This window comes from Littorina saxatilis, linkage group LG5 (assembly GCF_037325665.1).
Source record: "Littorina saxatilis isolate snail1 linkage group LG5, US_GU_Lsax_2.0, whole genome shotgun sequence".
NCBI classification, from domain to species: Eukaryota; Metazoa; Mollusca; class Gastropoda; order Littorinimorpha; family Littorinidae; genus Littorina; species Littorina saxatilis.
The window spans coordinates 12,414,658-12,431,833 of record NC_090249.1 but is presented as its reverse complement, the minus strand read 5'-3'; the positions used below and the strand labels follow the sequence as shown (position 1 = coordinate 12,431,833).

At 48.4% G+C, this 17,176-nt stretch overlaps 1 protein-coding gene across 1 annotated transcript in view; it reads left to right on the top strand.

Moving 5' to 3' along the window:
• LOC138966323 (uncharacterized) overlaps positions 1 to 17,176 on the top strand; it is a 57,531-nt gene that overhangs the window by 30,778 nt on the left and 9,577 nt on the right. The window contains exons 17-32 of the mRNA XM_070338509.1: positions 199 to 346; positions 889 to 1,155; positions 1,582 to 1,851; positions 2,376 to 2,607; positions 2,996 to 3,215; positions 3,634 to 3,802; positions 4,529 to 4,707; positions 7,320 to 7,565; positions 7,936 to 8,465; positions 9,071 to 9,248; positions 9,527 to 13,168; positions 13,512 to 13,772; positions 14,533 to 14,688; positions 15,679 to 15,891; positions 16,299 to 16,438; positions 17,070 to 17,176. The exon at positions 17,070 to 17,176 is cut by the window's right edge and continues 95 nt beyond it. Of these exons, the coding sequence (XP_070194610.1) occupies positions 199 to 346; positions 889 to 1,155; positions 1,582 to 1,851; positions 2,376 to 2,607; positions 2,996 to 3,215; positions 3,634 to 3,802; positions 4,529 to 4,707; positions 7,320 to 7,565; positions 7,936 to 8,465; positions 9,071 to 9,248; positions 9,527 to 13,168; positions 13,512 to 13,772; positions 14,533 to 14,688; positions 15,679 to 15,891; positions 16,299 to 16,438; positions 17,070 to 17,176 (6,958 nt within the window). The remainder of the gene's footprint in view (positions 1 to 198; positions 347 to 888; positions 1,156 to 1,581; positions 1,852 to 2,375; positions 2,608 to 2,995; positions 3,216 to 3,633; positions 3,803 to 4,528; positions 4,708 to 7,319; positions 7,566 to 7,935; positions 8,466 to 9,070; positions 9,249 to 9,526; positions 13,169 to 13,511; positions 13,773 to 14,532; positions 14,689 to 15,678; positions 15,892 to 16,298; positions 16,439 to 17,069) is intronic.

Below are 17,176 nucleotides of genomic sequence, written 5' to 3'. Positions count from 1 at the left end.
AATTTGCTGAGGTGCGTATCCAAAAATTGGCTGAGGTGATTTTAACAGTGCAGCCGGGTATACGGTGTGCATATACGAATAAGATACAACACTAGCTTCCACAAATGCACATCCCATGCTTTTTCACAGTGCACTGACTTCTCCTGGCTTTCACCAGTGTTATCGACTGTTGATATTAACACCGTTGTTCACATGCAGAACAAGAGGCAGAGCATCGCTCAGCTGTCATTCGACACCCCCGGCTCCAGTGTTGAGCGCGCTGTGTCCTTCGACATGATGATCGACTACCCCAAAAACCAGGCTGAGATCTCCTTCGCCTCTCCGTGGAAGAAGGCTGCACTTAAAGGTAAATGCTTCTCATCTTGACAGGCGGAGAATCAGAAGAGGACAAATGTATTCATCTTATGGCAGGAGAAGGCTTGGCTGTTGTGTTGCTACTCTTTTTATCTACGTGACAGACGGTGTCACTGACACGTGATCAGACTTATCTGGAATAACTGTGTTGTAACTGAACACAGGTGACAGATCCTTTAATGCCTTTCTTGAAAGCTTCGTTTGAATACTATTCACCGCTGTGCGGAAGTAGTTGGGGAGCGGCGGGTGGGGGTGAGAAAAAACTTGCCTGCATCAGTTTAGATGCATAAGAAGGTGCCTTTAATTATTCATTTTAATTTTTTCCTTTATGTTTGCGCCCCTGATGTATGCGATTTGTTGCAAAGAGACAATTTCTATCTTTCTGTAATCAAAAAACAAACAGGAAAGGTAAGTTGTTGGAACGTTGTTATTGACAACAATAGTATAATAATATTCTTTCTGTAAGCATGATAATGGACATGTCAGGCTCATCTAATTTTAAATAATAAATCTTATCTTATTCTTCTGACCCAGGTTCCATGATGAACGAGGAAGGCATGAAGAGTCTGACCGGCAGGCTGGATGTCGATGACGACAAGGTCTACTCCGTGACGACAGAGATCAAGGTGGACGACCAGAAGGACCAAAAGCTCATGGTCCTCACACCCCTGGTGGAGATCCGTCGTCCTGGTGCTGAGAAGATCACCATGATGGGTAGCGTTACCATGGATACGCGGGGCAAGAGCATGAACTCTGACCTGAACCTCAACGGGGCCACTGAGAAGCCCGTCCAGGTGCAAGGTACGGTTAACTTTGACAAATCCAGTCGCCGTCGTTGTAGTATAAGTTTCATTGTTGTGGCAGAATACGCTCTGCAAAAGTGATCAAGATTACCGGAAGTTGGAGGCCGAAACATTCCTGTTTGTAAATTTATGACAGCGATCTCTGGAAGAAGTACATGTACCTTCAAACATATGCGTGATGTTCTTTAGGTTGCCTCTTTCATGTATCATCAGAGCACCACTACCTTTTTACTTTCAGAGGGTATATTGCAATACGTAAAAAGACATGTAAAGAGACCTTCCAAGAGTTTGCAGATTAATTGATTAATCTCAGGAACAGTCAGAAACACACAGTTCGCACTATAACCACAATAGCTCCATAAACGACTTCACAACGTAGTAGGTTTGACATCACCATAACGCATCTCCCTCGCTCTGTTTCCAGCCTCCTACGTGAACAACCAGAAGGAGAAGAAGGTGAGCGGTTCAGTCCGTTACGGCAAAGAGACCTGGTCCGCCCAGGCCGGCAGCGTCCACAGCATCCGCTCAGGCAAGAACCTGCAGGCCCAGTTCTCCCCCGTCATCGTCGTCACAACGCCCAAGGGAGACGTGCTGAAGCTGGAGGGGTCTGCTGACTTCAGACAGAACAAGATGCTCCGCTCCGACATCACCCTCACTGCCCCTGACTTCATGGACAAGCCTGCCAACCTGAAACGTGAGTGTTGGAGAGTGTTGGTTTTGGTCAGGGTGTGTGAGAGTGTTGTAAGAGTGATGGTGTTGAGTGTAGATAAGACTTGTGGTTCGACATCACCCTGACTTCATAGACAGACCTACCAACCTGAAACGTGAGTGGTGGATAGTGTTGGTGTTGGTGAGCGTGTGAGTGTTGTTAGATTATGGGTGTTGATTGTAGCCTGTCCGAAGTTTTATTCGCTAAAACTGGTTTACGTTCATTGCGAAGAGGAGGGTAAGGGGGGCGGGACAATTCCGAAATCCGATAGTGTTGATTGTAGAGAAGTAGTGTTGTCCGACATCACCCTGAAGAATGTACGAAGAAGTGTTTAGAATTATAGACGTGAGTGTATCTAGATTGTGTGGGTGTAAGTATGTCATTAATAGGAACTTTCTGAGTCAGTGTCGCGTGTTGCCAGACTGATTTATATCTAAAATCAAAAACCCAGCATAACACTCTCCTTTAAATGCATCACGTGCACCGTATGATACATGCCTGTCTTACAGTGGACCTGATCAGAAAAGAGCGCAAGAAGGCCACCAAGTACAACCTCAACCTGCGCCTCAAGTCCAAGCCCTTCACGGGCAAGGCCAGCGGTTTCCTCAACGTCGCCGACGCCCTCTCCACCAAGCTGACCGTGGACTACAACGTCTACCGCGTGGGCCGCGACCGCATCACTGTCAACGGCAAATTCAGCAACAAGAGCACGTCCGCCTTCAAGAAGTACACCTTCACATCGTGAGTGGCTGCTTTCTCATTTCACAAAGCTTGACACTACAAGGTTGCCGTTTTCTCCGTTAGTTGTTGCTGAAGATTTGATGTGGTATTAGAGTAGGTCAAGGCATTCAACGTACTCTTATTGGAACTTGAAAATCCGACACAGAATCCTAACTGTCTTGAAAAAAAACCCATTATAATGCGCTTTGTTGACACACAAACAAATCTCGAAAGCTTTGCCGTGTGCTTGAGTATGGCTATCTTATGAGTAAAACACAGGTGGAGTATATATGTTCGGTGTAGATTTTACAGTCAACCATGAATATCCAGTTTGAAAACCTTGTTTTGAAGCAACAAATCGAAGACACATCACAACAAATTCAGCATGTTAAAACCTGACTGTGTACAGCTCTGTGGACTTCAAGCGCAATCCCGAGTGGAACGTGCAGACAAGCCTAGACTTTGACCACAAGAAGAAGCGCACGGAAGGCGAGGTCAAGGTCATCCTGGGCAAGGACCCCAAGGACAAGGACAGCCAGCTGCTGCTCTCCGCCTCCGTCAACCGCAAGGTCAAGGACGTCACTGACATGGACATCGACTACAAGATGAAGGCCGCTGCTCCCATGATGGTTAGTTTCTGTTTGTTGTGTGCGTCTGTTTGTGTTTGTTAACATTTCTTCAATGGAGCCTTTGGCATGCTTCTCTGTTTCTTGTTCATATAGACACTATAAAAGAATAAATAGATCTGCCCCCTTCCCCCATCTCTCTCTCTCCCTCTCTCTCTTGCTCCGCCTCCTCCCACCACTTTCTCGGTGATCTCATCACTTCATCATTTGTAATTTCTTCAACTTCTCTTTGTTAATGAAGGTTTTCTCCCAGGTTTTGCTCAACTGCACTAGCCTTCTGTGTATCTACAACATGAGCTAATTAGCAATTTGCAGACCGCTGAAAATGCTGTGATTTTACTATGGCAGAAGTTATATATGAATATTACCCAGGTTCCTTGCCACAGATGATTTCTTACAAAAGACATGTTGACTCTTGCAGGGCATTGACACCACTCTCGTGGGAGATCACTCTCACAGCCCCAACTCGCTGGGATCCAAGGTGACCTTGAAGTACGGCAAGGACGGCTTCGTCACGGGCGAGGTCAACATGAAAGACAAGTCAGACAGCTCGATCAGGCTCAACGGAGACGTCAGTCTCGCGTTCCCAGGTCAGTCAACACTTTTTTGTGCTCTGCAGGCTGTCCTTGATTAGGTCCGAAGTTGACTTTGTGCAGGTTTCGCGGAGTCTTTTCAGCAAAAAGTCAGTGCCAAAGCTTCGTGCAGCGAGCTTCCTGAAGTAGACTTCGCGAAGTCGAATTTGCACAATTAATTTCAGGCTTAGAGTCATATGAAATGTAGAATAGAGACGCTTTAGTTTATTCCGGTTCACCGAGTAGCTGGAAGCATCCTCTGGTATTAACGAAACCGGTGTAGTTAAGACAATTGTGGATATTTTTTCTCCAAGCAAATTACCACCAACTCTTAAACGAAATATATTTAAAGGGAAATGTAGGTTAGGGTCGAGCTGCTGTAAACTCCTTTTAAAGATAAGAAATTAATTTCAAACTGTGGTGAAAAGTCTCTTCTGTGTTAAAAGAAGGAATCTTTATTTCAGTTATCGTTTAAGCCGTCAAAAGGTTTTCATTATACCTTAAATCTGACAGACTGGACATGATTCCCTCAAAATGTGCAAACAATTTTTGGAATTCTGAAATCTCAATTTGTCATTGTATTGTTTTTATGTCAGCACAAAAAAGGTCTAAAATGTGAACATTTCTGTTGTTGTGTGATTCAAAAGGCCAAACATAATCATTGTGGGAGTTTGTGGTGTTTTTTGCCGTGCCGTGCAGTTCCTTGCCGTGCCATCAATGTAAATGTGAACGTGCACTGTGCAGGTTACAGCTACGAGATTGACAGCTCGGTGAAGAAGAGCGGTAAGCAGTACGTGCACACCGTCAATACCAAGACACACAACGGCCCCTACATGGCCTTGACCTCCACATACAAGTCCTCCAAGGATGACACCCATGACGTCACTGCTGACCTCCGCCTCAAGGACTTCTCTCCCATCAAGGTCAGGGTCGTTTTGTTTAATACTACTTGTGGTAACTGTGGATTGCACCTTATCGCTTAAAGGGCAACTACTCTTGCATGACTGTTGCATGCAAGGGAACGCACTCTGCTGAAAGCATCACTGTGGTCCACGTGTCTTCTTTCTAGACCTAAACTGTCCTTTACTTCATTTGGCGACGAGGATGCCGTCTTTTGGAAGACAGCAGGAGTTCGGACTGGAGGGCGGAGAGGACTGAGGTCAGTACATAGAAAGAAGACATATGGAACACAGTGATGTATTCCAGCAGAGTGCGTTCCCTTGCATGCAACAGTCATGCCAGAGTAGTTGCCCTTTAAGCGATAAGGTGCAATCCACAGTTACCACATACCCCCACCTTTAAGTTGGCAATTAGCCACAACGTGCATCTCACAACTTGACTACTACCATAGTGTTTGGTGTGCATTAAGCCATGCGAAGGAGGTGTACACATTTAACGATTTTTGTTTAAAGAAACATGTAACGATGTCAATGGTTTATTTTCGACTTGTGTGAACGAGTGGCACAGTCGACCTTACAATAATAATAATAATAATACGAGAATTTATAACGCGCACATATCTCACCACAAGGCGACTCAAGGCGCACTCATACACATTCTTTCGCATCAACAACTCATGCACACTCATATAATAACAATAACAAGGAACTTAGTCGATAAATATCGACAGGGGACCGACAAATGGTTTAAATGTGAAATGTGTGTATATGCGAATTTGCGATTCCTAAACGCCCCACTGAACGACTGACGTCACAGCCGCTTCGGCCTTTTCCGGAGGAACACCGCGTGCCACTTCGATCGCGTTGCACTTGCAGTCATTCGGCGATGCCACCTTGATTATCAGATAATAGCAACTCAAACTTCTCTGTTTTCTTTTTTTTAAGAAAATCTGACTTTCTTTGTGGCCCCCTGACTCCGCCCCCTCCCTCTGTAAGGACCCCCCTCCATAAGGACCGATTTTAGTCAACATGTTCAAGGTCGCTAGAGAGGGGTTCCACTGTATGACCTAACCGCTACTGGCAGACGGCCTCAATCTTCACGCGCATAGACGAGATTAATAGGTGCTTGGTTTTGGTATTTTGAATTACATTACATTAAACCTTTGTTGGGCTTCATGGTCATGGCAACAGCCATAATAATATTACATGATGTATAATATTATATTTCAGCATATGTGAATTACATGTCATCATACCAAACTGTCATACATTTTATTCCTACATTATTCTGATTGATCACAACCAAACCTACTATCATTGGACACATCCAAATGCAAGCGCCTGTTCTTGACAATTTCCCTCTGATCTAAATATAAAATCAGTGCAATTTCCTGGGTCGGGCTTTGCCACAGACACTCACGGTTTGGCCTGTAAGTAAAATGTACAATGTATTTTCTGATTTGTGCACAAAAGCTTTTTTTCTTTTTTCTTTTTTTTAACATAACAATGTTTAATGTCACTGTATGTTTAAAAGACCATGGTCACATTTGTAAAACAAATGTTAAATTAGAAAATAAATAACATTTTGGTTCATGATTTTTTCCTACACCTGTGCTAAAAATAAGAAATAAAAATGTCGGTATATAAGTCACTCAAATACAGCAAAGTATGAATGATTCGAGTTTGTTGCGGTTGACCCTGCACAGGTCGACTTAAGATGTTTTTGTTGAACAATTTTGCCGTCACCCCTCCCATAGGGTGACGTATTTCACAACTTCCTGTGTTACACAGACTCAGTGATGACCAATTTTGCCTTCACCCCTCCCATAGGGTGACAGATTTCACAACTTTCTACTGATGAACAATGTTGCCTTCACCCCTCCCATAGGGTGACGGATGTCACAACTTCCTGTGTACACAAACTGATGACGTATTTCACAACAAAATGGCGCTACCCACGGTCAACCTCGAAACTATCCGTATGAATGGGGGCCTCCTGGCCCCCATAATAATACGAACATTCGCAACGCGCACACGTCTCACCAACAGGCGACTCAAGGCGCACACACACACACACGGAGACTTAAAGTCACTAACACACACACACCATCAACCATTAAATATGTACAGTTATTCAGGGTGGGATGGGGGTGGGCAGTGTAGAATGCATGGATTATTTGGAAAAAAGGAATGTCTTGAGTGCAGATTTGAATGATTCGAGGGACTGTTGTTGACGGAGGGGGAGAGGTAGTGTGTTCCATTGGCTAGGTGCTTGGAAAGAAAATGAGCGTTGACCTGCTGTTTTGAGTTTGGTATGGGGGATGTTGAGCTTAAGGGAGTCGGCAGATGATCTGAGTGCTCGTGAAGGGACATAGAGAGAGAGAGAGTCAAATAACCTGTGGGAGTTATAATCCAAAGGCCCTCTGATAAAAAATCTTATTAAGTTTTTAACTGTGCAGATGCACAGTCCAATTGACTTTGCCGTTTGCCTGACGTTTTATTTTCGGACTAACATTTTTAAAACTAAAAAACTTTTGCTTTAGCCATCGCAGAAAAGAAGCACCGCACGCCTCCAAGTATCCTGCAACAAAGTTAAAATCCCGGGTGTATCTATTATCTGTTGCTGACTCATACAGATGAGCGGCACAGCCGGTCTGCAGCTGGACAACCTTCAGCTTCAAGGTCAGATGCTGCACGGCAAGGACAGTTACTCCCTCAACACGCTGTCCAAGATCTCACGTGGTCCGCGCGGCAAGTGGACCGTGGAGGTCAGCTACCCGTCACGCAAGGCTGCATTCACCGCCATCGGTGGTCTCAAGAAGAACAGCGCCGACCTCGACCTCGACCTTGCCTGGGACAAGGAAAGGGATGACTCCGCTAAGGTCAGTAGTTTTTTCCCTGGCATAGATGACGATGGATTAACACGCACGAATGCCGTGTTGCATATAATATGAAGTTATAGTTAACATTGTTTTCTCTCTGCGGTAACGTTCGGAAACACTCGTTTGTTGATGATGATAATGATAAAAGCACTTAACACTTAATCCCCAACATAATGCAATAATAATGAGAACTAGTGGAGGTGCATTTCACTCACGCTCTTTATGCATTACACAGTGACAGTATACATAGGCATACTTTTCACGTACAGTCAAAATCCTAGGACAAAAATCCAGCTTGTTTTTCTGTATGAAGAAGATAAGCTTCCATAAGACCTTGACAGTCTGTAGATATTTGTGGTTCCTTCTACAGATCACGCTGTCTGCCAGCGGCGTCCTCAAGAACACCCGCGCCCAGACCAGCTCTAACGCCAAGCTGGAACTGACCACCCCCTTCCACCACCTGCCCCGCCTCAGCGCCAGCGTCAGCTACGACGACGACTCCAAGCGTTATGGACTGGACGGCAAGGTCAGCACGGGCGGCAAGTCCGACACCTACTACTCCACCCTCGACATCCGCAAGCCCCTGTCGCCTAGCAACGTGCAGCTGACGTGGCAGGCCGGCACCCCCGTGAAGGGCATGAAGCGCATGGACGCCTCCGTCGCCCACGTTGCTGACCCCAGCTCCCTGAGCACAGTGGTCAAGGCCTCACGCGGCAAGAGTCAGCTAGAGGTCACTGTCATCGGCAGCAACAAGGGTAGCAGAGGCTCCACTGACGTCAGCGGTGACGTCACCATCAAAAGTGAACTGCCCGGCATGGAAGACGTCAGCATCAGCGCGGCGCACAAGGATGACGGTCAGAAGTACGAAACCAGCGGTGCCCTTGTTGTCAACAAAGACAGGTAGGCGCTCACAGCTTATACTGCCACTAGCCTATAGATTGATACCTGTATTCGGATATGTTTAGAGTACAAAACCAGCGGTGTTTCATTTGGAACACAGACAGGTAGGGACTACTACTACCACTTGCCTAGAGATTGTTACGTGTTAACTATAGTGTATAGAGACTTATACCAGTCAACAGTCACAACAGGGACAGGTAGGCAGTCATAGCTTTCCCGGCCACAAGCCCAAAGACTGGATGATTTTTACTAACATGTAAAGAGACGAATTTCGGTGAACTGTAACAATATTAAGAATAGAAAAACATTCCATTTTGACACTCTGTAATGTCGGTGTCGTCCTGTAAAAATGCTCATGTCTTACTTTGAGGTTTACAATTCAATAACAACACTCTGTATTTTGGTGTCTGCGTCGAAAAATGACTCCCGTATTATTGCAAAACAGAACGTGATGAGAACAATGATCACGGTTTTGAAAGAAACTTACTTACTTACTGCCTTTCACGCCTGGTGGCGTGTAGGGCAGCTTTTGAAAGAAAGAACAGGCATAACTTGCTCAGATCTGTAACTAAAAGATAATGTGTTGCCATCCTCTCTGTTCACAGGTACTCTGCCGACCTTGACCTGACTCACTTCCGACGTGACTGGCAGATCCAGAACAGCGGCAACCTAAAGATCGCCTCCCCTGAACACGAGATCGCCACCAACTGGCAGCACCGCAGCTCTGACGATGACATCAAGTCGTCCTTGAACTCAAACTGGGGTCGTGGAAAAGAACTGAAGGTACAGTACCGAGAATGAGAGTGAAACATGCCATTGAACAAGTGATGTGGTGTTTGATATGTTTCCATTCCTATATTGTCCCATCGCTGGAGAAATCAAGTCGCTTCCTCCAAATGGAAAGCTAGCAGTAACAGAGTCGCGCTAAGGATGTGCGTATTAAGGTCATAAGGTTCTGGCGTTTTGTTTTTCATAATGATAATTGGGTTGTCAGTATTTTCACAAAACACTTCAGAAGACGAATCATTGTTAAACAACTGAGGTCTTGTGTCTCTTCACAGGTGGCTCTGTCCGGCAACAAGCAGCTGGGTGACTACAACAGCAAGGTCAAGGGCGCTTTTACCGTGCGGTCTCCATGGGAACCCGTGCGTGACATTCAGCTGATCCTGAAACACGAGCACAGCGACGGACAGTGCAAACACAAGGCTGAGCTCGTGCATAACGGCGAGAAAAAGATGTCCACCGCCATGAACTACCTGGTCATACCTTCAGACATCAGCGGCGACTTTGCTCTCTCTCTGCCCATCATGGAAGACAAGTCCGGCAGCCTGACCATCAAGCGCAGCGGCTACCCCGTCACAGCCCACGCCGAGCTGCAGATCGCGCGCGGCAAGATCATCGCTGGTGACGTCTCTTACAGCAAGGACAGCAACATCGACATGGACGGCAACCTGAGGATCACCACGCCCTTCGAAGCCCTCAGGGCCATCACCCTCAGCGGGTCCACCAAGCGCGAGGGAGACGACATCCTGGCCAAGGCCATCCTGGACTACGGAGTCCGCAAGAACTACGACGCTGAGATCAGAATCCGCCCTGATACTCTGAGCCTCGCCCGCATCACCTTCCACACCCCACTGTCTGCACTCTCCTCTCTGGAGGCCGGTTACCGGGTCGCCGGGGACTGGCAAGACCTTGATGCTAGCGCCGACCTGGCCGTCGAGCCTGCACTGGGAAAATACAGCGGGTCCCTGATCTGGCAGAATGACGACGAGATCTCCGGCAAGCTGAGGATCGACACTCCACTCAGAGACCTACGCTACATGCAGCTGGTGGCCAGCAGCCAGGAGACGGCCCAGGGCCGCAAGAGTCGCATGGAAGCGGAGTACTTCCCCCGCAAGTTGTACGCCCTCACCTCCTTCTACAGCACCGATCTGCCCATCATCTTCACGTTGGACGCCGAAACCCCCATCCCCGGCTACAACAGCTTCGGTCTAAACATCCGCCACCAGCACGGCGACTCCGCCATTAACACCCACGGCGAGCTGCAGTACCTGCCTGAGCGCGTGATCGAGAGCACCCTGGCCCTCAGCTGGCTGGACAACATGGACGGCAGCCTGGTGGTCAAGACTCCGTTCTCTGGCCTGGAGGAGAGCAAGCTGTCCTTCCGCCACGACGGTGACATCGAGGACTTCAGCAGCCACGCTGAAGGCGAGCTGATGCGCCACACCATGGTGGCCGACGCGCAGTTCAAGGCCGGATACAAGTCATCAGGCATCTTCACTCTGGAATCCTCGCTGGCGAAGGAAGTCAAGGCCAAGTTCAGCAAGTCTGGCGACCTCGAAAACCTCAGGGGATCCGCTTCCGCTGCCTACGGCGACCAGGAAATCAAGGGCGACATCCAGCACAGGATGAACTCGCGCAGCCTGTCCACATCCGTCTCTCTCAACACGCCCTTCACCAAGGTCATCAAGTCGTCCGTGGAGCTGAGCAACAAACAGGGCATCATTCAGGGCGATCTGAGCGGCCAGTACGGGCCCAAGAAGGTGGAGATGAAGAACTCCGTGAGCCTGGCTCTGCCCGACGCCAGCATGAGCTCCAGCCTCAGCTACAAGCTGGACAACTCGGGTCCCCAGGAGGTGAAGCTGACGGCCAGCAAGAAGGGAGAGTGGCGCAGCATGGACCTGGCCGCTTCTCTCACCACGCCCTACACCCAGGACGCCGCGCTGTCGCTGCGCCACGTCTGCTACATGCCAGTCTCCTACCAGGCCACCCTCGCCGCCAACTACGGCAGCCGCTACACCATCGCCAGCAACACCATCATGGAAAACCGCGACAACGCCTTCAGCGCCTCCAGCGTCAACTCGTACAGAATGGACGGACGTCCGCGCGAGATCTCCGCCTCCGTCGGGAAGAACGGCGACATGGACGACATGAGCGTCTCCGCCAGCGCCAAGTACAACGGTCAGGAGGTCGGCCTGCAGGGCCAGCTGAAGCAGACTGACAGCATCGCGGCCAATGTGCAGGTCAACACGCCCTTCGAGGACTTTGAGCGCCTGGCAGCCGACATGACCTACTCCCCCATCAGAAACGGTTTTGACCAGCAGAGCAGCGTGACCTACATGCGCGGCAAGAAGATCCAGCAGACCCTGAGAGTGGAGAATGACGACCTCCGCGCTATGCAGCTGGACGCCTCCCTGACCACGCCCATCCAGAACCTGGAGAGCACCGCCCTCAACGCGCAGCATACCTACGACCAGCACACCAAGGAATGCTCTGGCTCCGCCCAGATCACGTCAATCCTCGGCAAGCACCTGGTCAACTACCGTCGCGTGGGTGACTGGAACCACATGACCCTGGATGCCGCTGTGGACGGAAACGGAGAGAAGCTGGAGGGTCACGTCGACAGAGTTCCGCTCAGCAACGGCTACAAGCACGCCATCGACCTGAAGGGACTGGGCGAGGAACTGCAGGCTTCACTTGAGCTTGAGAAGACGCAGGAGAGGGTGAGCGGCAAGGCCGCTGCCTCCCTCGCACCTGCCTCCATCAGCATCGAAGGCGACGCCTCCATGACGGGATTCACCGCCGAGCTTAACGCCAAGGCCGACATCAACACTCAGACCCGCAGAGACACCGCCACCATCGCCCTGAAGAAGACTGGACCCCTGAACGACATCACCGTGGAAATGCGAGGTGCACTCAATGCCAAAAAGGCCAGCGCTATTGCCGAGTTCAAGAACTCCCCAGGCGATCTGTCCGGCAAGGTGAAGATCAGCACGCCTTTCGAGGGCTTCACCAAGGTGGGCGGTTCCTTCAGTCACTCCGGCGACTTCAACCGTTTCAATAGCCAGGGCAGCGTGACGTATCTCGACGACCAGGAAATCTCCACCAAGGCCAACTTCTACCGCTACGAGTGGAGCCGCATCGAGGCAGCCGCTGAGTTGAGCACGCCTTTCTCTGGCCTGGAGTCCACCAAGGCTGAGTACCGCCACGCAGGCTCTCCCGACAGCTTCACTTGCTCCTCTTCCCTGGAATACGGCGACTCCAAGAAGATCTCCAGCGACCTGCGTGCCGTTCTGGACCCCAAGTACGACATCACCCTCACCGTGAAGACTCCGTTCCGCGGGTACAGGAAGATGGTTGCAGCGGCCGCTCTGGAGAGCCTGGGCAACGCTCACAGCGCCAGCTCCTCTGTGGAACTTGTCGGCAGCGAGCGCTACGCCATTGACGGCAGTCTGGACATGGACTCCATCCCAATGACCTTCACCGGCAAGCTGACCACGCCCATTGAAGCCCTGAGCAGTGTGGAGGTCAGCGGTTCTCACCACGGTCAGCTGGACGACTTCAGCTCCTCCCTCATCTTCAACTCCCCTCAGACTGACGTCATCAAGGGCGACGCTATGCTGACTGTGAACTCCCTCTTTGACGTCAACAGCGCTGCGTCACTCAGCAGCCAGCTGTCGGGCCTGGAGGACCTGAGGGCCGAAGTGAAGACGAGCGACCAGGGCAGCAGCAAGACCGGACACGCCATGGTCCGCTGGGCGCCCGAGCAGCAAGTTGCAGTGGACGGTACCTACGACATCAAGGACTACTGGCACGAGAAGCAGCTGATGGCTGACCTGACCCTCTCCACCCCCTTCCAGCCACTGCGCTCCGCCAACATGCACGTGCAGCACGAGCAGAAGGACAGCAAGTACTCGCCCAAGGTGTGTGTCTGTGTGGTCGTGAAGTTGTGTGCGTGTGTGTGTGTGTGTGTGTGTGTGTGTGTGTGTGTGTGTGTGTGTGCTTTTGTGCCTGTGTCTGTCATCGAGAGCCCTAATGTTTGTGATGAAATTGAACGGGTTTTTGTGCTTTGTTTGTTTAGATGTGTTTCTATTCAAAGTGCAGTCAAGCAACAGTTGTTTATGCTTTCTTTCTTTTCATATCAACAACAAGGACTGTTATGTCTGATGTATCTCTTATGTCTGAGAAGATTGAGGTCACGCTTAACGGCATTATTTGTACTGTACATACAATAACACGTCTTATGTCTGTCTCATGTATGTGAAGATTGAACTCACGCTCAACGGGGACACTCTGCTGGACGCTGAGGGAGATCTGACCATCGGCGACTCTCCTGCGATGTCCCTGACGTCACGCAAACCGTTGCCGGCCCAGCTGACCGGCTCGCTCAACATGGCGGGCGCGGAGAAGGAGGGCGAGATCTTCCTCAACTGGAACCGCGACGAGAGCGACAAGAACGTGCGCGTGCAGACCAAGGTCAAGGACATCACGGACGACTACCAGACCGACAAAGATTTCTCCGTGAAGGTCAGTGAACAAGAAAGAAGAAATAAGTTTGAAATATTAAATACGTGTTGCAGGTTGTTTTAATTTCATGTAATGTAAAACTTACGGTTAATGCAGAGGTTATAGTTGTTAGTTTCAACAAAGAGATACCGCCCTGATATGGCCCTTCGTGGTCGGCTGGGCGTTAAGCAAACAAACAAACCAAACCAACAAAGAGATTTAAACATAAAATGCTGTCTCAAACTTCACAAGAGCGATACTAAAATAAGTAAGAAAGACGAGGACAAGTGCTTGTTCATTTGTTTTAACTGCTACTATCCGTGGTAACGTGTAACACTACCGAAGTTAGAGATGTCGATTTCTTGGTCTAACACGCGGTCGCACGATTTATAGCAACTGTAAGCAATGAGGTTTGAGGAAAAGAACGTTACTATAGCAACTGTAAGCAATGAGGTTTGAGGAAAAGAACGTTACTATAGCAACTGTAAGCAATGAGATTTGAGGAAAAGAACGTTACTATAGCAACTGTAAGCAATGAGGTTTGAGGAAAAGAACGTTACTATAGCAACTGTAAGCAATGAGGTTTGAGGAAAAGAACGTTACTATAGCAACTGTAAGCAATGAGGTCTGAGGAAAAGAATGTTACTAAAAATATGCCCTTGAACAAAATTGTTTAAATCTGGTATTAGCCGAACTAGCCGAAAATGTGTAACCATAGTCTCAGTTCGACAAGGCAGTGTCCGCATTTTAAATAATAATACGTTTTTTTTTACCTGTGCAGATGATTCTGCCTTACCGCACAGTGAGTTCAGGTGTGACGCTGAAGAAGCAGGACACCGCACTGACCAGTGAAGGCTACCTGTCGTGGGATGACCGTGCCGACAGGAAGGTCTTCTACACTGTCCAGCTCAACGACAACAGCCAGTACTACCGCAAGGTGCGTTCACTCGTCATACTCACAATGACGTTTTCTATCTGGTCCTATCCTTGTGGTTTTTCTCGAATAAAAGAGTTACAGATAATCGGTTTATTAGTCGTGCTCAAACGAATCTCTTTGGGTCATTCGTATTCTGAAAGGATCATTCGGACTTCTTTTTGTGTGTGCACATTTCCTTGTCTTTTTGGTGCAGCCGATAAGTTTGTCCTCCACTTCCAGCAGGTTACATTTCGAAGTTCCTTCATAAGTGATCAAGGTAGCTTGGTTACTCTGTACCCACACGTGCATGTTATCCATGACAACGAGTACTGAAAGTTGAAAGCACAACGTGCTTGGTGTCTTAAGTCAAAAAGGCGTTGAATTTCAGCACACCATTCTCAATCGTCACAGCTGTAGGTGTGTGTCTCTACTCCTATATTGTAACTCGACGTACGACGGCAGCGTGAATTTGGGAGTTCCTGCTCATACCCTGGAAGGTTCTGATATTTATATCTACTGTATCTCTACCCCTCTAGGTGTACGACGGCAGCATAAAGTTAGGAGTTCCTGCTCATACCCTCGAAGGTTCTGATATTTATATCTACTGTATCTCTACCCCTCTAGGTGTACGACGGCAGCGTGAAGGTGGGAGTTCCTGCTCGCACGCTGCTCGTACCCTGGAAGGTTCTGACATTTATTTCTACTGTTTCTCTACTCCTCTAGGTTTACGACGGCAGCGTGAAGGTGGGAGTTCCTGCTCGTACGCTGCTCGTACCCTGGAAGGTTCTGACATTTATTTCTACTGTTATCTCTACTCCTCTAGGTTTACGACAGCAGCGTGAAGGTGGGAGTTACTGCTCGTACGCTGCTCGTACCCTGGAAGGTTCTGATATTTAAATCTACTGTATCTCTACCCCTCTAGGTGTACGACGGCAGCGTGAAGGTGGGAGTTCCTGCTCGTACCCTCGAAGATTCTGACATGTATTTCTACTGTTATCTCTACTCCTCTAGGTGTACGACGGCAGCGTGAAGGTAGGAGTTCCTGCTCGTACCCTGGAAGGTTCCGGCTCGTACTCACACAGCCAGCAGACCTCCGCGCTTGACGGCACATTCTCGTGGGACGCCGAGCGTGACGTGACGAAACAGGTGGGCTTCCAGGCCAAGCTGACCAACGGCGACAAGACAAAGGCTGACCTCAAGTTCCTCATGCCCGCCATCGGCAAGGTGTGTGTGTGTGTGGCCATGGAGAAGGGAATGGGGCTGATTACTAACAAAAGAAAAGCATTCCTGAAAATCGCTATGCTGGTTTTCTGGGGTAATCCCAAATCATGTCATCACTTTTCATTTCAAGTTTTTTGTGCTAAGATAAGCTCAGATTCCGTACTGAAGTTGATTCAGATATACTCACTGTCCTGAGACAACAAGAAAAATAGTGTAGTGGTCTGTTCTAAAAAAGTGTGCTTACATGTTAATAGGGCAATTATTTTTCATCATATATGTTTTCGTGTTTTTATTTATTTTTTTAAAAATTCTTTTTTAACAATATAATGTAAATGTCGATTTAACGATTTAAACTTCGGGGTCAATGAAGGTCAGCCTGTTTAATCCCGTCTTTAACCTTGACCGTGCAGGAGGTGCACATCGACCACGAGATGGAGGTGAACCAGGGCCGCACAGTGTGGGACGGCAGGACGCAGCTCTCCTACTCCAAGGACTCTCGCAGGAAGCTCACTGTCGCCTCCTCTCTCAAGGACGTCTCTGCCTCCTTCCAGTGAGTAAAATAATGCAACATAAAATAACATCAGAAGAAGGGATAAATCTATAAAGTGGAAAACCAACACAAAATAAATGTACAGGTGTGGGCTCTAAAGGCTTTTCAGTTTTGACAATGCAGAATTAACGATATTAGATCGAGTTTTTCAACACACATTTCGGATGTAGCTGTTCGAAATTGTGAAGTGTTTCTGGTTTAAACAAAATTTATTCAGAAAATACTGGGTGACATGTATAATGATACGATATGAGCATTTGTTACCACACAACAAGCTAATCTTATACTAAGTGAAGTGTGGCAATAAATATGTACATCTAGAAAGGAATTATTATTTCATGTTATGTCAAGGTCAGAAAATCGCTTATACCCTTATTAGAAATGTAAAACAAAGAATATGAAAAAGGAACAAATACAACAAAAGAATCAGAGGAGGTAACGGAGGACGGAAAGGGATTTGACTTTAAATTACAACAATATCGGGAAAATTGAAGTCGGGAAAGTGGGTAGACAGGAGAGGTTGGGGGGGGGGGGGGGGTCAGAGAGATGAAGCGTTTCTCATTGTGATTGTTCTGTAATTCTTGTTTTCGCTGTACTACACTAACTCAATGTACACCTGTCCCACGTCCAGGTCCGGCCAGAACTACAGCCTGGCTGTCGCCATCTCCCACCCCCATACCGAGACCGACATCAGCTTCACCTCACACATCGGAGCCACCGGGGAACGCTACTCCGCTG